Source organism: Ursus arctos, unplaced genomic scaffold (genome assembly GCF_023065955.2).
Source record: "Ursus arctos isolate Adak ecotype North America unplaced genomic scaffold, UrsArc2.0 scaffold_32, whole genome shotgun sequence".
Taxonomy (NCBI): domain Eukaryota; kingdom Metazoa; phylum Chordata; class Mammalia; order Carnivora; family Ursidae; genus Ursus; species Ursus arctos.
Genome location: NW_026623008.1, coordinates 23900156 through 23926463, shown reverse-complemented (window position 1 = coordinate 23926463; position 26308 = coordinate 23900156). Strand labels below are relative to the sequence as shown.

The 26308-nt window shown below is 42.5% G+C and overlaps 1 protein-coding gene across 1 annotated transcript; it reads left to right on the top strand.

Annotated features, from left to right (window-relative positions):
• The first annotated feature begins 413 nt into the window (after positions 1-413).
• On the top strand, positions 414-20756 carry ZBTB8OS (zinc finger and BTB domain containing 8 opposite strand). Its single transcript, XM_026516783.4, has 7 exons — positions 414-561; positions 12641-12665; positions 12941-13062; positions 13283-13365; positions 14336-14388; positions 15863-15899; positions 18568-20756. The coding sequence occupies exons 1-7, from the start codon at positions 429-431 to the stop codon at positions 18652-18654; spliced, it is 540 nt and encodes a 179-aa protein (XP_026372568.1). The 5' UTR covers positions 414-428; the 3' UTR covers positions 18655-20756.
• Positions 20757-26308: the final 5552 nt, after the last annotated feature.

The window sequence follows — 26308 nt, the reverse complement described above, 5'->3', positions numbered from 1 at the left end:
CACGTGAGAGGTTTAGTCCGCACTCTCCAGGGGGCAGCCATTTTCTTAAAGGCTGTTCAGCTCCCCACACTGTCAAAGTACTCAGCTGAGAAATATAGGATGCTTTCGGGTCTAGTTAACAACTCTGGGAGTGAGGCGGAAAGAAAAAGCTTCTAACCACTCAGACATAGGGGTGTCTAGTTCAAGTGTTTCCCTCCTCCCAGGTCCTCCAATTTATTTCTTTCCTTAGTTCTTAGAAAGAACAGATGAAGCAAACGCAGAAAATAGGGCCTTAGCCTATTAAAGATGTGCTCCTAGCGCGGGCCCTAGAACAGAAGTCTTACGGTATAAAGTACATCTGTGAGAATGGAGTCCTGGTCCTTTAAGGGGGCGGGCCAAGGGGGCGGAGTCTAGGGCGGAAGTTGTAAATCAGGGCTGAAGTCCGGCTAATGAAGGGCGGAAGTAGAGTGTCCAGTGCTGCAATTATGGCGCAGGAAGGGGAAGATGTTAGAGATTACAATTTGACTGAAGAGCAGAAGGCGATCAAGGCCAAGTATCCTCCAGTCATTAGGAAGTACGAGTGTGAGTAAGATGGCTCACTTCTCTCATGCCCTTTTTTCCTTGCCCAGGTCTTCCGGCCTCGCCTACCGCTTTACCCCTTAAGGTGCTTCAGGCTTGATCCCATTTCACCCTGTATTGTAGGTCCTTGTCCGGGGGATGCTGAAGGAAAAAGCCACCTGGTCTGAGAGTCGGGAAACTGGGTTGCCACATATACAGTCTCTTGAACTTTTTCTACATTTACTTAGTCACATAATTTTGTGGGGTTTTACCAGCGTATTCATTCTAAAGACAATCGTATTTTCAAGCGTTTGCCGAATTGTCGCCCGTATGTATCTCCAACAGTGGGGTGGTTAGACTGTGGTTACGTTAGAGGACTTAGAAAGCTGAGTAGGGAAGTTCTAACTTGGTTTTTTACCTGGATCGTGTTTTTAGTAAAAAGACCTGGTTTTGCCATGAACAGCTTAGTAACTTAAGGCAAATCACATAACCTACAGAGGACAATAGAATATTAGTGAGATTTTTCAAGTAGAAAAATAAAAGTCAGATTTGTGCTCCCCAAACCATAGCAACCTTTAGGGATGATAGCTAAACGTTTATATAGAAGATCAGAATCTGCACTATAGTTTCAGATTTATTATCTCATTTACTCCTCAGGTGAAGGAACTAAAGTGCAAAGAAAGGTTATGTGATTTGCCTTAAGTTACTAAGCTGTTCATAGCAAAACCAGGAGTAAATGAGATAATAATAAATCTGAAACTAAAGGTTGCTATGGTTTGGGGAGCACAAATCTGACTTTTATTTTTCTACTTGAAAATCTCACTAATATTCTATTGTCCTCTGTAGAGTTTATTTACCTTGGCTTACTAGGTTCTGAACTTTCATATCTCCGTAACTTTTTTCTCTTAAAAAAAATTTTTTTTAAGATTTTATTTATTTATTTGAAAGAGAGCGCATGTGAGCACGAGCAGGGAGGGGGAAGAGTAGAAGAAGAGGGAGAAGCCGACTCCCCACTGAGCCGGGAGCCCTACAGGGGGGCTCCATTTGAGGACCCGGAGATCATGACCTGAGCCAAAGGTAGCCGCTCAACCGACCGAGCCACCCAGGGACCCCTTAAAAACAGTTTTTAAAAATTATTTTTAATAAGTCTTATATCTAATTCAAAAAGTACAACAGGTATGCAGTGTGAAAGTCTTTCAGCCCTGATCCCCAGCCATCTAATCTTACTCTCCAGGTCGTCAGCAGCCCTTACCATTTTCTTATGTATACATGCAAAGATGTTCTAACATTTACTTTATTTAACCGGTTTCCAGCTGATAGACATTTATGTTATTTCTAATCTTTCGTTATTAGAAACAATGCAGCAGTGGATATACTTTTGCATCCATTGTTTTGCACATGTGCAAGTGTATCTGTAAATTTCCAGAAGTTACACTGATTTGTCAAAGGATATGTACATTTTTAATGTTAACAATTATTGCTAAATTGATCTCCCGTGAGATTGTGCCAGTTTATACTCTCACTAGCATTGTATGAGCGTCCCTCTTTCCTCTCACTTTGACTCTTTTACCGCATAACCATACTTTTTGGTCTTTTCCAGTTTAAATATCTTGTCATATTAATTGCATTTTTAAAATTAAGGTTGAACATATTTCTGTATATGTGGAGCTATTTGTATGTCCGCTTCTGGGATGTGTACATTTGTATTCTTACGCATTTTTCTATTGGGTGGTTTTTTTGTTTGTTTACTCTGTAGAAATTTATTTTTATATAGTGAAATTTGTTAACTTTTTTTCTGGCTTCTGGGAAGTCATACTTGGGAAGGCTTTGCCCACTCTGAGATTGTAAAATAATTCTCCTATGTTTTCTTCTAGTACATTTGGAAATGAAAACTTTTTTTTTTTTTTTTTTTTTTTTTTTTAAAGTAAGGTCTACACCAATGTGGGGCTTGAACTCACCACCCGGAGATCAAGAGTTGCATGCTTTATGAACTGAGCCAGCCAGGCGCCCCTGGAAATAAAAAACTTTTTTTGAAGGATATAATACATTCACTGAAGAGTACATATATCGTGAGTGGATGTTCACAAACTGAATACACCTGTATAACTAATGATCAGATGGATAAATAATATTATAGCGGCCCAGCAGCCCATCTCATGCTCCTTTCCAATCACTACCATTCTCCCTACTTTTGTTAGCCTGACCTTTTTTTTTTAAGATTTTATTTTTAAATAATCTCTACACCCAATGTGGGGGTTGAACTCACAACCCCCAGATCAACCCTCTCGCTCCACCAACTGAGCCAGCCAGGAGCCGCCAAGCCCCCCCCCCCCCCCCCCTTAGCCGGACCGTTAACATCATAGATTAGCTTTGCCTGTTTTTGTACATTATATAAATGGAATTATACAGTATGACTTTCTCTTCTTTCCTTTCCTTTCCTTTCTTTTTTAAATTTTAAGTAGGCTCCATACCCAGCATGGGGCTTGAACTCACAACCCAGAGGTCAAGAGTTTGCATGCTCTACTGACTGAGCCAGCCAGGCATCCCCAGTATGTCTACCTTTTGTGTTTGGTTTTTTCTTGCTCATATTTGTGAGAACCATATTTTTGCTGATAGTTATAGATTGTTCTTGTTTTAATCTTGACTACATCCGGATTAGAGTAAGGTAGAAATTAAGTATCTGATTCAATTATTTTCCAGATGACTTACCAGATGTTCTGACTTCATTTCTTCAGCAGTCTGTCTTTTCCCCTGTGATTCAAATGGGACATCTTTATCATATGCAGAATTCCCCTACCTATATTTAGTTCTGGGGCTGGACTTAAGTGTGCCGTTCCTTTGTTCCGTCTCTCTTCTTACGTGCCAGTGCTGTAGTTTTAATTATTGAGGCTTTATTCTGTCTTTTAATATTTTGTAGGACACTCTCCCATCGCTATTTGCCCCTTTCCTGCCATTCTTTTGTTGTTGTTCAGAGTGAGCGAGTGAGAAAGAGTGGGGGTGGGGCAGAGAGAGAGAATCTTAAGATCTTAAGCAGGCTCCACACCCAGTGCAGAGCCCAGCGTGGGGCTTGATCTCAGCAACTGAGATCACGATCTGAGATCATGACCTGAGCCGAAATCAAGACAGGGACGCTTAACCAACTGAACCACCCAGGTGCCCCGCTTTCTTGCCAGTCTTGCTTTTTTTCCTGTATGTACATAAACGCCAGCTATATATAAATATATGCAAAACTAAGGGAATGGTATGATGACTTTCATGTATAATCACTCAGCTTCAGCAATGAAGAACTTGAGCTTACATAGCATCTTGACAGGAGCAGTAATTTTGTAGAGCAATGACAAGACAAAGGAAAAGCACTTGGTACTTGTGCGGCAGCCAATTGTGGGAAGATAAATGTATGGGGGGGACTAATGGAAGATGAGGGCTAGTTAGGAAACTTTATTGCGTAGATTTCTCTGGTGCTGACTCTGGGTGGATAAGGGTCTAGAGTTTTCTCTGATGATTAATTTCTGTCCTTGCTGATAGGCAGTGGGGAGCACTTTTACAAATTTGTTTTAGGCATATAGTGGGGAAGGCAGAAAGTTTTTCTTTTTTTTTTTTTTTAAAGATTTTTTTATTTATTTGACAGAGATAGAGACAGCCAGCGAGAGAGGGAACACAAGCAGGGGGAGTGGGAGAGGAAGAAACAGGCTCATAGCGGAGGAGCCTGATGTGGGGCTCGATCCCATAACGCCGGGATCACGCCCTGAGCCGAAGGCAGACGCTTTAACCGCTGTGCCACCCAGGCGCCTCAGAAAGTTTTTTATACCTTCTCTCATTTGTCTTCAGCTCAAAATAATCTTTATGCCAGAGTGGCATATATTTGGCTACCTTTCACCTCCTTTCCTATTATTTATTATTATTTTTTTAAGTAGGCTCCATGTTGGTCCCCACGTTGGGTGTAGAGATTACTTAAATAAATGCAAACTTAAAAAAAAATAAAGTAAACCACATATTAAAAAATTACTATTGGTATTTTTCATTCATATTAATTATAAATTTAGGGAGAATTAAAGCTTTAATATTTATATTAGCTTTTTTTCTCTAGGAATAGAGTATTCAAATCTTACTTTATGTATCCTGAGGTTATTTTTAGGTATTTCATCTTTTTTGTTTGCTTGTGTTTTTGTTTTTTTTGAGTAATCTCTGTGCCCAACGGGGAGCTCAGACTCATGACCCTGAGATCAAGAGTTGCATGTTGTACCGACAGAGCCCGTCGGGCGCCCCACATCTTTTTTGTTTCTGATGTAAATGTAACTGATCCTTTCTTCATGATATCCTCTCTATCTTGTTATTGATTATAACTGTGAAAGTTATTGAGTTGTATAATTAATTTTCTACACTGCCTTTTTATGGAATTCTCTTATATTTAGTATAATTTTTAGCTGATACTCTTGGGCAATCATCTCCAAATTTTTTTCATTGCACACTTTGAATTTTGAATGCTGTACTGTCTTATCATAATATATGCATTATAAAACTCTGTTTTCTTTCCTCTGACACCACTTTTTTTTTTTTTTTTGTAAGATTTTACTATTTTGAGAGAGAGCAGGGGAGGGGGGTTGGCAAAGGCAAAGGGAGAGAGAATCTGGAGCAGACACTGCACTGAGCACAGAGCCCGACTTGGGGCTCAGTCCCACGACCCTGAGATCATGACCTGAGCTGAAATCAAGACTCGGATGCTTAACCAACTGAGCCACCCAGGTGCCCCGCCGCTGACAGCACTTCTGACCTGAAATGTATAGTTTCTCCGCATCAGGCAGTGTCCCAGTTCTCCGACACCAACTAGGTGTCCATCAATTCAATTCGTTTCTGACACTAACTCCCCAGAATTAGCACAGACCCCACTGGTTAAGGGCTCAGTTCCACAGGGCTGCTCCCACTTCAGACACCAGCCTCAAAGGGGGCACCTGGGCTACCTACACTTCTGCCTAGCCAGTTGCAGTTTCTGGTGTTCCCATGCATCCCCTCCAAGCCCCCTTGGGCTCAAGTTCAATAATTTGCTAGAACAATTTATGAACTCAGGTAAATGCTTTACTTGGGTTAACCAGTTTATTATAGGGGATACAACTAAGGAACAGTCAAACAAAGGCCATGAATTGGGCAAGGTATGGGGAGAGGGGCTTGGAGCTTTCAGACACCTCTGGGCTTGTCATCCTCCTAGCACCTTGATAAGTTCACCAATGGGATGTTCTCCAAATCTTTAAAAGAGTCTCTAGTTCAGTCTCCTGCTCCACTCTCCACAGGCCAAACACACACTCATCGGTGAGGGGGTGGGTTGAAAAGTTCCGACTCTTTAATCACGTGTTTGATCATCCTGGTGACTGCCCCATTCTAAGGCTATCTAGAAGCCGTACCCTGAGTAACCGCAGTAGCATAGACTCAGGTGTGGACAGAAGGGGATTATTAATGAATAACAAGACACTCATCACTTAGGGAAATCCGAGGGTTTTAGGAGCTTTGCCAGAAACCAGAGACAAAGACCAAATATGTATTTTTACTATACCGCAAAAACATTCAGTAAATACAGCAATTAAGAAGGAGAGAAGAAAGAAAGCTAGTTTAATTTTTAATTTGTTGTACAGAAAAAACCTTTTGCTGAAAAATCCTGTTAATATTTTTATGATGTGTTTCATGATTATATCTATGGAGAGGATCATGCATTTATATGAGTTAAATTAATCTGTTTCCTAATAATTTAATCTTGGCATTCCACGAATAAATCCCACTTGGTCGTGTACTGGATTCTACTTGCCAGCGTCTTGTACAGTTTTTGAATTGATGTAATGTGAGATTAGTCTGTATTTTCTCGCAGTTCCATTTCTTTCCACAGACGGCCCCCAGACCCCCCCCCCCAAGCTTCTCCTGTGGCTCTGTTTTTCCTTTCAGACTCAGCATAGTTGTCATCTCATTTATTCAGTCAGCAATATGATTGAACACCTGTTGTGTATCGGGCACTGAGCAGAAATGGGGAGTAAGAGAATGAGCAAACACATTGAGATCACCCTTAGTCCCTTGGCTCTTCCGGTGTTAAGTCTTGTTTCCTTTGGGAATTCTTTTTTTTTTTTTTTTTAAAGATTATATTTATTTGACAGAGAGACAGCCAGCGAGAGAGGGAACACAGCCGGGGAGTGGGAGAGGAAGAAGCAGGCTCATAGCAGAGGAGCCTGATGTGGGACTCGATCCCAGAACACTGGGATCACGCCCTGAGCCGAAGGCAGACGCTTAACGACTGAGCCACCCAGGCGCCCCTCCTTTGGGAATTCTTAACTGAACCCCTCAGTCCAAGTTAAATTTATTTCCTATTCCATAGTTTTCAGTTCTCCAAGTGTGGTCCTTGGACCCCTGGGGTTTCCCAGACCCTTTCAGAGGATCTGTGATGTCAGAACTATTTTCGTAATAATACTGAGATATTTGGTCTTTTACTGTGTTGATATTTGTGCTGATGGTGCAAAAGCATTGAAAGGGTAAAACTGCTGGACCTTTAGCCCTGCTTGAGGCAGCCGCCCCGAATTGTGCTGGGAGTCACTTGATTCCTTCCCGCCGTGTACTTAAAAGAAAAAGTTATTTTGACTTAAAGATGTCCTTGATGAATCAGTAAGGACTGCCAATTTTATTAAATCTTGACCACTGAGTACATGTCTTTTTAATATTCTGGGAAACAAAATGGGAATTACGCATAAAGTGTTTCTGCTGGTTGTCAAAGTATTGATGATTACCTTGAGGAAAAGAACGGTGTAACTGAGTTGTGAGCTGCGTTTTTTGTTTGTGTTTTTGTTTTGTTCTTGTTTTTCATGAAACCCTTGTTGCTTTCTTTTTTTTTTTCCTCCCCAAAGAATGACTGAAAGATATAGTATTGTTATTCAGACAGGGCTATTTGGCACATAATTTCTTTAAATAAATTTAAATAATAATAATAAATTCTTTTAAATAAATAAATAAATAACAATATTTGTTGGCAATGATAAAAGTCAAGGTTTTGAGTGAAACTCAAAATTTGGAAAACCATTGATGGAAAACCATCATGAGCTTGACAGTTTCCCAGTAATTAAAGATCTTTGTGATGAGATTGGTGGTGATATTTACAAATATATATGTATATGTGATTTCATTCCATATAATTAAATGTGTCAACATTATCTGTATAAATCAATGAACTGGTATTTTTTTTTTAATATTTTATTTATTTGAGAGAGCACGGGAGAGAGAGAGACCGATGGGGGGAGGGGTAGAAAGAGAGGGAGAAGAGACTCCCCACTGAGCAGGGATCCCGATGCGGGGCTCAATCCCAGGACTCTGAGATCATGACCTGAGCTGGAGGCAGATGCTTAACCAACTGAGCCACCCAGGTACCCTGAACTGGTATTTTTCAAAAGACCAGTACTTTGATTTTATACAATCAGGCACAGATAAGATCCATTTTAGGCACAAGATAGAGCAATGGATTTTAACGTTACAGAGCACAAAAATTCATTGTTACAGCTTCAAAATCCACATTGCAACTAACCTTTAAAAAACCAGCATATTTCAGGGGCACCTGGGTGGCACAGTTGGTTAAGCATCTAACTCTTGGTTTGGGCTCGGGTTGTGATCTGAGGGTCGTGAGATCAAGCCCTGAGTGGGGCTCTGAATTCAGCATGGAGTCTGCTTAAGACTCTCTCTCCCTCCCCCCTGGGTACTCTCTCTCTCTTCCTCTCTCTCAAATAAGTAAGTAAATCTTTAGAAAAAATTAAATAAAAAACTAACATGTTACTAGTTTTGGTGTACCATCAAGGAAGACTGTATGTAGTTTTTCGAAAGTCTATTAAGATGCTCCTGCCTTTTCCTCCAGCATATCTGTGAGGTTCATTTGATGTATGTACTTCAGCCACATCAATGTACTGCAGCACCTTGAAAATCCGACATTAAAAACACTTGCATAGGGGCGCCTGGGTGGCACAGCGGTTAAGCGTCTGCCTTCGGCTCAGGGCGTGATCCCGGCGTTATGGGATCAAGCCCCATATCAGGCTCCTCTGCTATGAGCCTGCTTCTTCCTCTCCCACTCCCCCTGCTTGTGTTCCCTCTCTCGCTGGCTGTCTCTGTCCTGTCAAATAAATAAATAAAATCTTTAAAAAAATAAATAAATAAATAAAAACACTTGCATAAATAGTGGCACTCTTCTCACTAAAGTTTTGGGAAAATATGGTTATTTTTCATAAAGATATGCAATATATGTTCAATAAAATGGTTTTATTTTTATTTTTAATTATTTTTAAAAAATGTTCTTTGTAAGTAATCTCTACCCCCAATGTGGGGTTCAGACTGACAAGAGCTTACAAGAGTTGCATGTCCTACTTTGCTAAGCCAGCCAGGTGCTGTCATTTTTATTTTTTATTTTATTTTATTTTTATTTTTATTTTTTTTAAAGGCCAATTATTTTTTTTTTAAAGATTTTATTTATTTATTCGACAGGATAGAGACAGCCAGCGAGAGAGGGAACACAAGCAGGGGGAGTGGGAGAGGAAGAAGCAGGCTCATAGCGGAGGAGCCTGACGTGGGGCTCGATCCCAGAACGCCGGGATCACGCCCTGAGCCGAAGGCAGACACTTAACCGCTGTGCCACCCAGGCGCCCCAGGTGCTGTTATTTTTAAACGAATAAGTATTTAAAAGTTTTTTCAGTTAAAATTTCTGGTATGGTAAATATTGACAGATACAACCCATATGAACCAGACCTCTCTGGGGTCTTCTAAAATACTTGAGTAAAGTGTTCCTGAGACCAAAATCTTTGAGAACTACTGCACTTTAGCAATCTGTCGTTGTCGTTTTAAATTGTTTTTTAAAGATTTATTTAGTTATTTTTAGAGAGAGTGACAGAGCAAGAGCGAGAGTGCTGGGGGGTGAGGGGGGAGAGTCAGATGGAGAGAGAATCTCAAGCAGGTTGAGCGCATGTGGACATTGATCTCACCACCCTGAGATCATGACCTGGGCTGAAACCAAGAGTCGGACTCTCAACCATCTGAACCACCCAGGCGCCCCCTTTTAAATTTTTTTTTTTTAAATCAAGGTATAATTTACATATATATAGTAAAAGTGCTCAGATATTAAGTGTAAAGTCCAATAAGTTTTGATAAACAGAGGGGCGCTTGGCTGGCTCAGTCAGCAGAGCATGCCACTCTTTTTTTTTTTTTTTAAAGATTTTATTTATTTATTTGACAGAGATAGAGACAGCCAGCGGGAGAGGGAACACAAGCAGGGGGAGTGGGAGAGGAAGAAGCAGGCTCATAGCGGAAGAGCCTGATGTGGGGCTCGATCCCATAACGCCGGGATCACGCCCTGAGCCGAAGGCAGACGCCTAACCGCTGTGCCACCCAGGCGCCCCAGCATGCCACTCTTGATCTCAGGGTTGTGAGTTTGAACCCCACAGCGGGTGTAGAGATTATTTAAAAATGTTTAAAAAAAAGTTTGGTAAACAGAAATATATACGTATTTATCATTGGAGTGTATTTTACATTGGATTGTAACCAAACTCCAATCAGGCTATAGAACATTTCCATCACCCTAGAAAATTCCTTTTTGCTTTTTTCCTGTGAGCCCCCACCCACATCCTTACTTTGAGGCAGACAGTTTGGATTTCTATCACCAGAGCCTGTTTTAGAGTTTCACGCAAGTGGAACCACACGGTATAGATTCTTTTATGCCTGGCTTCTTCACTCAGTATCAAATGGACATTAAAGTGGTGAATGGGATTTTATTCAGTAACTACAGTAAGAGAAAGAGCTGAGCTCCATTCTGAATTGCACAGAGGTGATGGGACCTTTTAAAGGGCAAATGCAGAAGAGGGGAGAGAGGGAGCTCAGTGGAATCAGAGGAGTGAAAAATTACAAGTGGTTAGTCTATAAATCCAATTAGGCCTGCAGTATTTGGTAGCAGGCAGTTACCATTCGGATTCTGTCCTCCCACAGGAACTGGGAGTCCTTCCTGATGATTACATTTCAAAGGAATGGCTGTGGAGTCCTTGAGAAGGACCATGATGAGTTCTAAGGGATAAATATTCACTATTGTAAGCCCTTTTTAGTAAATGCTGTAAGAAAGGGAGGTTAAGGGCCGATTGTCAGGTTTGGGCTGAAACAAACAGCAAATTCTGGCTCTGCAGCGCTTTTTCCAGCAGGTAGTCTCATGCCCTCGGGCTGGGGTGATTCTGGGAACAGGGTTTACGCTGTTCGAAGCCCAGCTGTGCTGAAGTTTGATCACTCTTGGCGCAGGGGTTTTGGATACAGGTCTTAGGTGCTGAGAGTTCTGCAGTTTCCATTTAACGTTTTTGGGATTCATATTAGTGCATGAGTCAGTAGGTCGCACTGTTTTATCACTGAGCAGTACTGCATTGTGTCTTTGTTTATCTCTTCTTCCGTTGGTTGATATTTGGTTTTTAATTTGGGGGAATAAGATGCTATGAGCATTCCGGACACAGGCGTTCATTTTTCTAGGGTTAATATCTGTCATTTAAACTCGTTTATCATCTCTCCTGGTGCCTAAAATGTGTTCCGTCCACAGGAATATTTTTGAGTGAGTTAAGAGTATTTGAACTTTGAGTGCCACCAAGAGACTGTGTTAACGGTGCAAAGTCTGCTAGCCTGGCGTTAGGGACGTCTCAATTCTAGGCCCAGCGTTGCCTCTAATCAACAGTAGTCTTTAACTAAAGTCACACGATCTCTTCGATTTCAGGTTTTTTCCTTTAAAAAAATTTTTCTTTTTTTTCTTAATAATCTCTACTCCCAACATGAGGCTTGAACTCACGATCATGATCAAGCGTCGCATACTCTGCAAACCAAGCCAGCTAGGCACCCCAGGTTTCTTCTCGTAAGTGAGGGAATTGTAATAAATGAGCTCCATGGCTTCCTTCTAGCCTGAATATTCTATGATCCTAAGTGGGAAAAACTGATAGAAGTCATGATACCAGTGAAGAATAGACTGTGAAATGTTGAGATAACAGATCCAGTGGGAGTTCGTGATAGGAATGGTTGTTACTTTCGGGTATTCCTGTGGGGATATCGGGGGAAAGCTCGTAAACACATTGCAGAGTTTACTTTCTAAAACCACTGTATTAGGCAAGGGCATCATTGAGGAATACTTCATATGAAAGAAATCAACGAATAAAAAACTTGGCTCTTCTTTTAAAAAGACGAACCTATTTTGGGGCGCCTGGGTGGCACAGCGGTTAAGCGTCTGCCTTCGGCTCAGGGCGTGATCCTGGCGTTGTGGGATCGAGCCCCACATCAGGCTCCTCTGCTGGGAGCCTGCGTCTTCCTCTCCCACTCCCCCTGCTTGTGTTCCCTCTCTCGCTGGCTGTCTCTATCTCTGTCGAATAAATAAATAAAATCTTAAAAAAAAAAACAAAAGACGAACCTATTTTGTATAGGATTTGGTTAGCTGTTCATGAAAAGGTGAGACAGAGAAATCTGGAATTTTGTGTCTTTGATGATGAGGTAGTTCCTAGAATTTTGATCATTCACACAGCAGATATTTAGAAAAGATTTGTTTTATTTAGGAAAAGTAACTAATGGCAGGAAATAGCATTATTGAGATACCACGATGTATTAGACACTTTAGATCACCTAGAAGCTTCTGTCCCTGCTGCCTTCCAGAAATTGTCATTTAAATACAAACCCTGACTTTTTAGAAAATAACCTTTAACAAGGCAATTAACTTTCTTATGTAAATGGATAGCAAAAGGTGAGGTTTGCCCCACATTTGCTTGCTTTTGAAGAATAATGTGTTTTTTGTTTTTTTTTTAGGATTTTATTTATTTATTTGAGAGGGAGAGAAAATGGGCTGGGGGGTGGCGCAGAAGGAGAGGGAGAAGCAGGCTCTCCGCTAAGTGGGGAGCCCAACACAGGGTCTCCATCTTAGGACCCTGGGATTATGACCTGAGCTGGAATCAGTCGCCCAACCAACTGAGCCACCATTAAGAACATTATCTTAATAATGAACTAGAGTTCTTAATAATGTTCTTAATAATGAACTAGAGTTCCTTGTGATTTGCAAGTCAAGTTTAATGACCTATGTATTTTTCCCTCTCTCCCTCAGATTTGGATCATACAGCAGATGTCCAGTGAGTACACACCTGCAATTTATGCCTTTGAAATCATGTTCTTAAATAGGAAGTCTGATGTTTTAATCTTGATGTCCCTAGTGTTAATTCTCTCTTCCTATTTTGGTTCCTTTACAACACGAAAGTGATGGTTTAAAAGAACCCGGTTTCCATCCGTTAGATTGATTGAGGCCTTTGGATTTGTATTTATCATGCTGATTTTATTTTGACCCCGCTGTCAAGTTTTCTCTCTTGCTGTAGATTTTATTACACAGGGCATGAATGTATTTCTCTAGGTTACACGCGTGGGGAGATACTCTGGAGGAAGCATTTGAACAGTGTGCAATGGCCATGTTTGGTTACATGACAGATACTGGGACTGTGGAGCCCCTGCAAACAGTAGAAGTAGAAACCCAAGGTAACCGATTTATTCACAGGGAAGAGATTGTCATGCAAATGTGCAGTGTTCTACATGACTTCAGTGGTTTTCACAATAAGAACGACAAAATCAGTGACGAGCCTGTTCTTCCTCCTTCAGCTAGTCTAAGAAATTCCTTGCGCTTTTAAATTCAAACAAGCGTTTAGAGACAAGAATTGTTCAACGTCATACTATCATGATTCTTCTTGACCCTGTGTAGGAGATGACTTACAGTCTCTGCTCTTTCACTTTTTGGATGAGTGGCTTTATAAGTTCAGTGCTGACGAATTCTTCATACCCCGGGTAAGCAAGGGTGTTTCTTTTTTCCTGAGCAAATGGGTTCTTAGTTCAGATTAAAAAAAAAAAAAAAAAGTGATTGAGAATAGAACACATGATGCAAACCCAAGCCATACAGATACATAAGATGATACTGCTTTGCAGAAAATAGGGTTAACCTGACTTCGCCCGTGTATATGCATTTTGTAATATTTAGATCTCTTACCATATACTTGTCGCTAATCAGGATTGTGTGATAAGAATGCACCTGCTGTCTTCGCCCACACTTTGTATGTCTCCCAAGTTTGAACTATATTTATGTGCATCCATATGTTCCTTTGCCCCATGGGAAATTTAGTAGCTCGGCCATGTTGGCCTACATTTAAAAATTGTTGTCAGCTTTCCTTAACACGAAAAAGGAAAAGCCAAGTGGAGATTGCTTGTTGCCATCAACCTCGAGAAGGGAACCCCTCTCCAACATCATCGTTTACCTAACACACAGGGCCCTCCTTGCTTCCACGGGCCCTCCATTCTGTCCCTTCCCAGCCCCGCTACGTACACGCTTCTAACTGGTCACTTATCGTACAGAGGTCAAGAGCCTACAGTGTTATTTAAAAATGAGCTGAGAATGATTGAGATCCTGTATTGTCCTATTCTGTTTTACAGAGAAATTTCTTGACTCATGTTTTTAGATTGTACATTTTTCAAGAATACTTCTCCTGAATATGTAAGAAAAAACCTTATCTCCTTGAAATATATTTCATTTATTCTACTTTAGTTAACAGTTTAATTTTCTGTGCTTCAGAGAAGTCGTATGCTATTATTTTCTAGGAAAGGGGATGACCTAGACATATTTCCGTAAATGAAAATATAGTTGACCTACAATATTATATTAGTTTCAGGTGCGCAACGTAGTGTTCTGACAACTTTTAGATGTGTTTTAGTAGATGGTCTGTTATGAACGTTCTTTTTAAATTGAATTTTTTTTCCTCTTTAGGAAGTGAAAGTACTTCACATTGATGAAAGAAATTTCAAATTACGCTCAATTGGGTATGTTTTGAAAAATCTTTTCAGTAGCAAGTCATGAAGGTTGTTAAAATTCTTCACTGAACCTAGTAGGCAGGAAGACAGAAATGTGAAGTCAGAGGTCCAGTCGCATCCCAGTGGAGCTCTGCGGGTTAAGCTTTAAGAGCCCGAGGAGCAAGGGCTTTGGTCCTCAGCTTTGGAGGACCAGAAGTTTGTCAGAATGAAGTTGGTGTTGGTTCTTGAACCTGATTCCCAGTTTATTGATTTTTAGCGTCAAAATTTTTGCATGAAGCCTGGCTTGGTGGCAGGAACACTGACGAATCCTTCTCGTAGAGCCTCACACCTGGACTCTGTTCAGACTGGTTCCTTCTGTTAACAAATTACACTTTTCCTTCCAGAGTTTGCAAACACTTGATTCGATCTCTTTGATCGGACTTGGTGTTTCCCAAATCTCTTCAGTCACCTAAGGATATCTTTTAGGTTATTTCTATATAAAATCTATTTTTTCCAATTTATGTTAAATTTGATTTATTTCTTTGCAAAGTGAGGTCTTTTATTATTTCCCCTCCTTTTTTCTTTTTTCTTCTTTTTTTTAATGGGTAAAGAGTCAGGCTTCTCCAAGGGTACTTCGCTAATACATAGTTGAACAGAATTTTAAAGCTTTGTTCTTTTGGGGTGTCTAGGTGGCACAGTCGCTTGAGTGTCAGACTCCTGGTTTTGGCTCAGGTCACGATCTCAGGGTTGTGGGACCGGGCACTTTGTTGGGCTCTGCACTTGGCAGGGTCTGCTTGGGATTCTCTCTCCCTCTTCTTCTCCCTCTGCACTTCCCTGAGCCCTGCTCTCTTCCTCTTCTCTCAACTAAATAAGTTTAAAAAAACAGCAACACAAGGCTTTGTTCTTTCTGCTACCACTACTGCTTCTCCTCCTGTGAGCTCTAGTTACATTTGTGTTGAAGGGAGAGAAGATACTTACCCCAGGTTCTAGGAGACAACCTTTCTGGGGCTTTCTCTCTACAGGCCATGGACATTTTCTGAAAAGTTACAAGGTTTAAGGTTAAATCTTATGATTTAAGAACATATTACAGCATGTAGTATTTTGCCTCTGCGGTACTCAGACCTGCTTTCTGCAATAGGAGATGGTATTTACTTAGTTCTGTAGCCTTGAGTACAGTGAAAATTTCGAGCATGCTACGCTATTGTGAAACAGTAGTCATTAAACAGCGTCTATTGAGAATCGACCCCATACACACGATAGTAGGGCACTTTTTTTTTTTTTTACGGCAACCATCAACCTTGTTGAAATAGCTATAGCACGGAAGCCCCTCGACAGCTGTATTTACTGGCAGTCAAACTGAAATTTATAGCTTGCTTGCCCCTCCCAGCTCTTTTGGCTTTCTCATATCTGAACCACATTTATAAGGTGTATTTTAAAATACGTAAAGGATAAATAAATATGAAATCTTGGAAGTCTTAATCATGTTTTAATTTTCCTTCTCAAGGTGGGGAGAAGAATTTTCATTGTCCAAGCACCCTCAGGTATGTTTTTAAATCCAGCCATTAAAAACATTTTATGCTTCCTTACCATAAAGTCAGTATATGACGGTAAACCTCAGTGAGTTCTAATAAACTGGTGTGAAGTCGTTTTCCTCAGACTTCTCCGACCACCTCGTGTCTAAACCCTGGGACTTCACACATCTGATCTGGTGGAGTAGGAGTCAGTACTTGGGTCCTAGGGTCAGGTTAGCTACAGATGTTTGTGAGACTTAAAAGTCCCTTTGGCTTTTTGAGCTCCGTAGCTCTCCCTTTAATGAAGGTTGGACTAGATGTTCTCTGAAGCACCTTCTCCTTTCTGTGCATCTCCAGATCCTGTATTGGCCACCCTGTGCGCCTTTACTCTATAGCAGTCAAATCTGTATGGAGGAATAGGGGCAGGCACATCTTTCTGGAAAGGGCTGGGTCATGTTGGAAGCTTCGTGGAACGAAAGCAATAGAAGAGCAGCATTCAGCTCCTCTGTTGTAACACGACGGCCGCCACAGACCACACAGACGTGAACGACTGCGGTTGTATTCCATTAAAACATCATGGACACTGACATGTGAATTTCATATCATTTTCAAATGTCATGAGACACTCTTTTGTGGTTCCCCCCCCCACCATTTAGAAATGTAAAAACCATTCTTAGTGTGGGGGGGCTGTACAAAACCAGGTGGCAGGCTGGATTTGGCCCGTGATTTTGCAGTTTGCTGACCCTTGTGTTTAGGCTAAGGAGACCTAAATTAGTTGAGGGTGACTGAGGACTCCCGGTTGCTTCTGGGAGCTGCAGTATCATTTCTTCAAGCACAACATAATGAAATGAAGCCTGGTGAGGGAGCCTTGGGAGAGAAACCAGGAGAGGGAGCCATGTGAATTATAATACAAAAGACACAGTGGAACTTTCTTTTGAACATAGTATGTTTGAGGTGTATATTAGATATCTAAATGGAGATGTCACATAGTAGGCACTTGTCTGTAGGATGACTTGTTCAGGAGGTAGGGAGATCTGGAAATCTCAGTCTGGAAGCCATCACTGAATAGACAATATTCATAGCCATAGGACTAAATAAGATTACCAAGGAAGGAGGTGTAGATAAGAGAGAGTATAGAGAGGACTGAGCTCTGGGGCACTAACTTTGGAAGAGATGGAGCCAAAAATTAAAGGAGAAGGAGAGCCTCATGAGAGAGGGAGCAAAAGAAGAGGGGTGCCCTAAAGCCAGATATCTAATGCTCTTGAGACTAATCGCTCAGAGTGAGATGAGGATTGACAATTGACTGGATTTACTAATCAGTGGAAAGATGTGTGAGTCCGAGAGCTAATGAATGAGAGATAGGGAAGTGGAGGCAGAATTGAGACAATTCTTTCGAAGATTTTGGAGAAAAGGGGAGCATAAGGATAGAACCGTAATAGCCAGAGGGGCATGTAGTGGGGAAGGGAGAAGGTTTTTGGTTTTGTCTCGTTTCAGCGAGGAGGTTTTATAGCACCAGTATAGGCCATGTGGCAGTGACCTAGGACCTCGGGGCAAATGGATCATGCTGGAGAGGGAGAGGATCATTTCAGAGCAAAGACCTTAAGTTGGGAAGGGGGGGAGGGGATAGAGTGTCCAGGTTCAGGGGTCAGCCTTCTGATAGGAGCAGGGCTGGGCCGTTCGTTGTAACAGGAGCCCAAGCGAATGTGAGTACAGATGCAGGAGGTGGTTTGATGGGGGGAGATGAGCCAGTTCTTCCTGGTTGCCCATTTTCTGTAGGAGGCACGGCCGGAGCGTGAGAATGAGGGAGGGATGCTAGAGGCGCAGATGGAAAGTAATCGTTTCAGAGAGTGAGAAGCTCGGTTTAATGGCAAGTGTAGGATCAATCCCTGGTCAGTGCTGAGAACCCTTCTGAGACTGTGCACGTGACTTCAGGTGTACCAGTTAGCGTGGTGTCTGCTGCCACAGAAAGAAAGTTGAAGTGGATTTAGGTTGTGCTTTTACCAGGCGATTATGGCAGAGGGGAAAAAAGCAAAGGTAGGTGCCTTTCAAATCTGTCTGCGAAATCTTCAGACTTCCTTTATGCCACAGAGCTAGCAAATGCCAGTCACCTATTGCCTGATACATTTGGCGCTGCACAGAATTCTTGTAGATTCTTTTCTAGAACAGGAAGGAACTAAGAGGACATCTAATCCTGTGGTTCTAAACCGGGGCAGGGGCAGGGGGGTGTCATGTATCAAGCACGTGGAGAGAGAACCCCATGAGGTAAAGCGAGCAGGCAGCTGAGGAAGAGAGAAGAGTCCGTGTTCCTCGGGCCCTGGGTCACCCTGCGAGCAGGAGGTCTCGAGGAGGAGCCCTGAGCCAGGCAGTAGGAGAGCTGTGGGCTCCTCCACCCAAGCCATTCGGCAAACGGAAAAGGGGGTGCTGGAGAGGTCAGACGGCCTGCGGAGCCAGGTGGGAACAAAGCCAGGATTCGAGCTGCGGCTCTTACGGCCCAGCCGGCTCGCTTTCCCTGAGCGCGCGTCGCATTGTTGCCGGGCGAGTGTAGAATGCTGTACGAGTAACTGCTTGGTTCATGGGGGTTTCAGTTTTTCAGGATAATAGCAAAATTTGGCCTTTCTGCCAGTTGTTGCTAGAGTTAATGATTCTGATTTCGATGTTCACTTTTTCTTTCTCGTTCTTTCTCTAACCCCCACTTTAGGGAACTGAAGTCAAGGCGATAACCTACTCAGCCATGCAGGTCTATAATGAGGAGAAGCCGGAGGTTTTTGTGATCATTGACATTTAAGAAACCACAAAACAAAACAACCCCCCCCCAAATCCCCTCCTATGAAGATCTGTTTTTTCCCTGTAACTTTTCAGAAGATCCCATGATATAAATCTGCTGTATCTGTTGATAATATGGACATTTGCAGAACAGAACTTTCTTTTTAAGATTTTATTTATTTGTTTGTCAGAGACAGCACAAGCAGGGGGAGCAGCAGAGAGAGGGAGAAGCGTGACGCAGGGCTTGATGCCAGGACTCCGGGATCATGACCTGAGCCAAAGGTAGACGCTTAACCGACTGAGCCACCCAGGCGCCCCGTGAACAGAACTTTTAACATAAAATGTGAGTGTCAGAAATGGGACATCAAGGTGCAGCTTGGTCCGTGTTACCCAAATATTCAAATTTTAAAGAATTCTTCCGCGGCAAGCGTGGCATCTCATCTCTTAGCTCCCCACTGTAGCAGCGGATACTCAGACCCTTCCAGTGGAAGGCCTGGCCCCAAAAGGATCAGTAATCTAAACAGCAGCCCCAGAGACTCTGAACCTGCCACACTCTTATCGAATCCGGTTTGAGAAAAATAATAATAATTTGAGAAATCCTACAGCCAGGGCTTTGCTTTTTTCCCACATTGGTTCACACACACATGCACGTGCAAACACACACACACACACACACATTTTTTTACGCGGGTCCTGAACTCAGGATCCTGAGATAAGACCTCAGCTGAGATCGAGAGTCGGATGCACAACCGACTGAGCCACCCAGGCGCCCCAACACACATATTTTCTATATATACATTAAGAGAGGTTGTGTTTTAGGTTCCTGTGGGACAGAGCCATCCTGTATTCCACTTGATTTTTCTCAGAAGAAATAATTATGGTTTAAAAATTGGGAGACTTCTCGAGGAATTCGAGAGCTCTGGGTTTCTCTCTCATTTTTAAAGCACTAACGTATGGACACTTTACTGCTTTCCCTTAAGAAAAATTAAACACCCTTACAGATGGGCCCTTCCTCCTCACATGTGATTTTATATTAAAGCCAGTATATTTATACAGTTAGAGAAGAAAATAATTGTTTTTCTTTGTTTTTTTAAAAATTACCTAAGTTCTCTGTTGAGGGAAAACCATGTTAAAATGATCTGAACTCCTCAAAGGAGGTAACTTTAAAAAAAAAATGAAACTGCTTTTGTTGGATTTGTAACGTTATTCGATTCTCTATTCACTGACTGAGGTGTTCTTTGTTGCCATGACAAGTTTGCAGAGTTGCTCTTTTTTCACACATAGATGAGAAAAGATTGCCACTGGGTGGTGCCAGATATCATTACAGCGTGCTAAACTGACCTAAAACGGAGAGATTGTCTGCGAGCTTCCCAAGTCTTCTGAGCGCTGTAATATTTTTCTCTGGGTATTTAACAGAAAGTAGAGGTAACGGGAAACTAGGCCAAGACCCACGGTGTGAATAGTCGCTCTTCAAGTGAATACGTAGCGGGATCACTGGGGTGGTGCTTCGTAACCTCCTTTATTGTTAGGCACATTTTGTAAACTTGAATTGTGGTCCTCCAAGCGAAAACTGTCTGGAAGAACTTCTTTACCTTTTGTTAGGATGAATTTGCAGGCTGACCTTGGACTCTCTTTTTTTCATGGACTCCTTTGAACATCCTGGGCTATTTGGGGCATTGATTGTGAAAAGGAGCACTGGGATACTGTGAGTCCAGTGGAAGAGCTGAATCCAGCATCGGAAGAGCTCTTGGGATAGATTAAGCCAAGTAGGGTACAAACCTGACTAGGAGAAAAAGGGTAGCTACCCCTCTTACCACCAGTGCTGTATAATGGGCTCCAGTAAAAGGAAGTCAGTTGTAATTATGCAATACAAGTTATATTTCTTTTCATTGATAATTTGTTACAATTTTGTGTGAATTTTAAAATGTTTGTGTTTGGGGACGCCTGGGTGGCTTAGTTGTTAAGTGTCTGCCTTCAGCTCAAGTCATGATCCCAGGGTCCTGGGACCCAGTCCCGCAACGGGCTCCCTGCTCAGCGGGGAGCCTGCTTCTCACTCTGCCTGCTGCTCCCTTGGCTTGTGCTCTCTCTCTGACAAACAAATAAAATCTTAAAAAAAAAAAAAAAGTTTCTGTTTTTAAATATGCCAAAATGAAGATACTGAGTAGAAGGAAAATGAGTATGTTGCCCTTTGTATGTGAAGTCGCCATTCTTGACTTACCAGCATCACACACTTTATTTTTGTTTATTTATTGAGATGGTCGCACCAGGCTCTCACCAGACTCTTCTGCTAGTTTCAGATATGTGTCTTGGCCTAGGGAACACATTTTTCCCCTTTGCAAAGCCGTCCCCCCACCCTATAACATACCCACTCATCTTCACTTTTGTGTCTTACTCTCCTATCTGGGCTGTCTTCCTATTTCCCAAAACATGAACAGCGCACTCACTTCCCAGGGAGTCAGGGGGGTAATGAGAATGAACTCTGGGTGTTTAGCTGAGGACTTAGGCTGTGGCTAAGGGGGCAGCTGCCTCTTAGCTCTTGCCCTATTGCTAAGGTGAATATAGGCCTAGTGTTGCAGTTTTCGTGACACTCCAGAATTGGGGTTTTCATATGAAAGCTCCCGAGTTTGGGGAAAGAAAAAAACCACTATGGCTCATCACAGTGGAATACAAACAAATTGTGGGTGGGCTGAATCTCGTCCACAAGTTGCTGGTCAGAAAGCTCTGCTTTAAAGCACAGCTCAAGTCACATTTTCTCGAAGCTCCCCTAATAACTGTCCAGCCTTCAGTGGTCTTTAAACTATGCTCCCTAGTTAGCTTTAAAGATCTGCAGCCTTGGGGCGCCTGGGTGGCACAGCGGTTAAGCATCTGCCTTCGGCTCAGGGCGTGATCCCAGAGTCCTGGGATCGAGCCCCACATCAGGCTTCTCCGCTATGAGCCTGCTTCTTCCTCTCCCACTCCCCCTGCTTGTGTTCCCTCTCTCGCTGGCTGTCTCTCTCTCTGTCAAATAAATAAAGTCTTAAGAAAAAAAAAGATCTGCAGCCTTAATTTTATCATTGTTCAGTGTTTGCTAGCCTTGTGCCTCTGAATAGAAGGAGTGCTCCAGGTGGCATGCAATAATAGATGGTCAGTCACTACCTAACAGTCCCTGGGCTAATAAGTAAGCATCTTGGAGCTACATCACATTTAGGCAGAGCCTGCAGGTCAGCTCCTTGAGCAGATCAACAAGAGCTCAAGATCGCAGGTCACAAGCCTCAATTTCTAGCCCTCAGTCTGCTATCTGACCTTGGACCTTGGACCTTCCTCCTCTACGTATTAGAAGTGCTAGTGATGGGGCGCCTGGGTAGCGCAGTCGTTAAAGCGTCTGCCTTCGGCTCAGGGCGTGATCCCGGCGTTCCGGGATCGAGTCCCACATTGGGCTCCTCTGCTGGGAGCCTGCTTCTTCCTCTCCCACTCCCCGTGCTGTGTTCCCTCTCTTGCTGGCTGTCTCTCTGTCACATAAATAAATAAAATCTTTAAAAAAAAAAAAAAGTGCTAGTGATTCCTCAAGTTTCTATGGTCCTGTAATACTGTATTTTCAACAACTGAGCTGAGAACAACAAGGTTTCTGTTACTGAAACAGTTTTTGGTTATTTAGCCTAAAAGGTCCAAATCACACCATCAGAATCTTCTCATTTGCTCCAATCAGATGGCCTTTGTCATGAGTATGGCAGTGTGTCCTATGATGGCGGTGGCTTTCCAGGAAAGTCATGGTGACATGGTGACCTTTTCTCCCTGGTGCCTCTCCCTCCAAGCGGGAGAAGTGGCTATGGGTCCCTATGGCCACTCTTGCCAATTCTCTTTCCACCTTGCTATTACTACTTGGGCGTTGGAAGAGAATGTTCAGGAAGGGTGGGAAGAGAACCGTTTATGCCCTTCTCAAAGTGAGGCACGTGCACCAAGTGAATAGGAGTTCTGCCCCCTCCCCACTTCTGAAGTCGGAGCTGCGGAAGGCTTGAGGATTCCAGATTGAGGGAACCAGAAAACCAGAAAGGATGTCCTCCAAAAGCTCCTTCCAGAGCAAACATCCACAAAATCTAGTGACTATAGTACTTCGTCACTGCTGTTTCCCATCTAGTGTACTATGAATAGCTTTTATTTTGTTATCTATGAAACGAACAAGGTCAAATTCTGGACATACAAGAAAGTACTCTTAGAAAAAAAGGCCAACATATTTATTTGGTCATAAATCCATATCCAGGATTCATCTGTACAAACTCCTTTCCCAGCTGCTCTCTGTGTGTTGCCCGTTTGTCCTTCCAGTGTTTCTATGTGGTGCATTTATCCTGCATTTTACCAATAGGGAAATTAGCAACACCTGGAACTACCAGGCTGTTAAGGGGCAGATTGGGGACCTTGTTTATTGTCTTCATACAACATGCTCTAATATATAACAAATTGCATCTATGTTCTGTTGTCCTTTTGATCCAGGTAATAATCCTATGAGGTTAGTATAACAGCTATTACTCACGTTTTGTATATAAAGAAACACTCCGTGTTTGGGTGATATTTGTAAGATACAACCCAAAAGAAGATGACTGACAAAGATTCTGCCATTTTCTTTGACACTTCTTCTAAAAGTTCAAAAGCTAATGTTAACTTAGCAAAAAATATATATATATTTTTAAGGTTTATTTACTTGAGGCAGGGAGGAACGGAGGGGTAGGGAAAGGGACAAGCACACTGCACTGAGCGTGGAGCCTGACATGGGGCTTGATCTCATGACCCTGAGATCATGACCTGAGCTGAAACCAAGAGTTGAACGCTTAACCAACTGAGCCACCCAGGTACCCCAAAAACATTTGAACTGTAGAAACAGTTTCATAGGACACGACAGTAAAGAATAGTAGATTTCTATTGTTTCTTCCCACTGCCAAATAAATACACCACTGTGTGTGTGGTGTTTGTAAGTGGAATCTTTGCTGGGCCTGGAGCCCAATGTGGGGCTTGAACTCACAACCCTGAGATCAAGACCTCAGCTGGGATCAGGAGTTGGATGCTTAACTGACTGAGCCACCCAGGCGTCCCAATGTGTGTGTGTGTTTAAACGGCTTCCAAGTATAAACGTTAAGATGTTAGTCGAATTCCAGTGCTGACCCTGTCATTCATGAACTGTTTGACTTTGGGAAATCTCAACTCTGAGGCGTAGTCTCCTCAACTCTGAAGTGGGGAGGATGACTGTCAGACCAGGTTGCTGTGCAGTGCTCCAGCATTGCCAGGGTTAAGAACCTTATTTTTCAAATGAAGAAAAAGGAGTCATTCTGGAATTATACTTGCAGCTGTGGAATTTAAACGACTGTGCTAATGTTATTTTGAGGACGTGGGGTGTGTACTGGAGCCAGATCACTGGGGGTCAAGTCCTGGTTCTGCCATTTACTAACTGTCCACTTTGGACACATTGCTTTGCCATTCTGTGCCTTAATTTCTTCATTTTAAGCGATGATGATAGTACTTGTAGGGTTGTTGAGAGGATCAAATACACACACACAAAGCTCTTAGGACGGCACCTGACACACAGTAAATGCTCTATGAGGGCTAGTGTTACTGTAAAAATATATATTTTTTAAGATTTTTATTTATTTGACAGAGACACAGCAAGAGAGGGAACACAAGCAGGGGGAGTGGGAGAGCGAGAAGCAGGTTTCCCGCCGAGCAGGGAGCCCAATGCGGGGCTCGATCCCAGGACTCCGGACCATGACCCAAGCCGAAGGCACAGGCTTAACGACTAAGCCACCCAGGTGCCCCAGGGCTAGTGTTACTTTGACAAGCAGAAATGCTAACAGCTCCCTTACTCTTTCTCCTTATTAAAAAACAAAACAAAACAAAAAAACGTCCACAGTGTTGAGTTAGGGGCTGTGGCCAGCCTGGAGACAACCCTGGCGGCCAGTGCTATTCGCTAAGGTCTTTGTTTATGAAGAAGGGCAAAAAAGCCACTTCTTTTTGCTTCTTCCCTCTTCTGTTTTCTCTTTAGACTTCTCTTCCTTTCCTCCTCCTCTGCTCCACGTTTTTCCTGTTTAATCTAGTTTTCTTTCTTCCATGTGTGAGTTGAGCCTCCATCTTCAAAAGCCGTGCCCATCTCTTGATTCCAAACCAGTTGCCCTTCGGAGGAGCTCCCTCCCATTTGTCCCTTCCTGATCCCGAGAGCTCACAATATTACACATTCAGGGGTGTAATGAGAAGAAAGATGAACAAGTTATTGGGCAACTTTGCTTCTGCCTTTATCTTTGTTCCCCTGGCCTCTTTGGAGCCGTCTTGAGACCAGTGCAGCCCACCATCACCCACCAGCTAAGTTCACATAACTCACCAGTTCCATCCTACCTTTGACTTTTTACCCTTCAGTGAGAGATAATTCACATACCGTACAATTCACGCACTGAAAATGTACAGTTCAATGGTTTTTAGTATATTTTCACAGTTGTGCGACCATCACAATTTTAGAACACTTTCTCCCCAGAAGAAACCCACTACCGTTTTAAGCACTCACTCCCCGACCCCCCACCCCGGCCTCCCAGCCCTAGGTAACCACTAATCACCTCTCTCTTCTTTAGATCTATCTATTCTATTGCCCAGATTCTTACCCGCCAATCCTGTCCTTTTTCAAAATAACTGGAAATTCACCTTTCAGAAGCTATTTGGACTCATCCCACCTGCTTGATCCCAGCTTTACTGGGTTCTCTCAATTCCAATGAAATACTTAAGGCATGTTCTAAATATCTGGATACATTGCTGCATAAAGCTCCTTAAGTCAATATATGAAGTCACAACTCCTTTTTTAAGTGGTTCCTTAAGCAAGGGAACTGGCTTCTGATTATAATATATACCTTATTTGAACCTTCTATCTTTGGGGGTCTGTTTCAGTGACACTTAATCCAGATCTTTCTGGATTCCAAAGCTCCTGGCGCCATGCTCCTTAGGAAGAGATCCTTAATGTCATATTTCCATATCCAAATTCCATATTCCTTATTTCTATCTATAGTGCCCTTGGCCTCCCACTCCCCAGACTGCAGCTGTCCTGAATTCCTCTTAGACTTCCATTCCCTGCACTCATTCCTTAGTTATATTGATCAACCCCCTTTTCCCTTCTTTGTGTCTCATAATTGGATGTTCTTTCCATTCGAGGCATAGCTCAAAATCATCTTTTTCTTTTTAAATCAGCGGATGTTATTTGTATGTTGGGATGAATGACAGTTTTTGTTATCTATATTCTTTTTTGTGTAAAAACAAAATAAATGTGATACTCTCCCCACCCAAATTCTTTGTCTGAATTCCATCTAGGGATCTGTGTGCTTGAAGGAGGCTGCAAATGGTGTATATTAAGCTCTCTGTTGGATGAACAAATGGATGTGCTTCCAGCACTTGGTACTTTCCACCTCACTCACATCATTATTGGCCATATGTACGTCTCCCCACCTGGAATGTAAAGTTCTTGCACTCATTTCATCTCATTCCTCCGCCTTGCACGTGACAGGGGTTCCCCAAGTCATTTTAAATGCCTAATCTTCCAGTATGTACGTAAAGGTAGGAGCCAGGGGCTCTGCTTCCAGTTTCCTTCTGGAAACTTCCCAATTCTGGTCTTGGCCAAGTCTTTTCATTCTAAGGCTGTTTCTTCATCTGCCACAATAGCACCTACCTCACAGGGC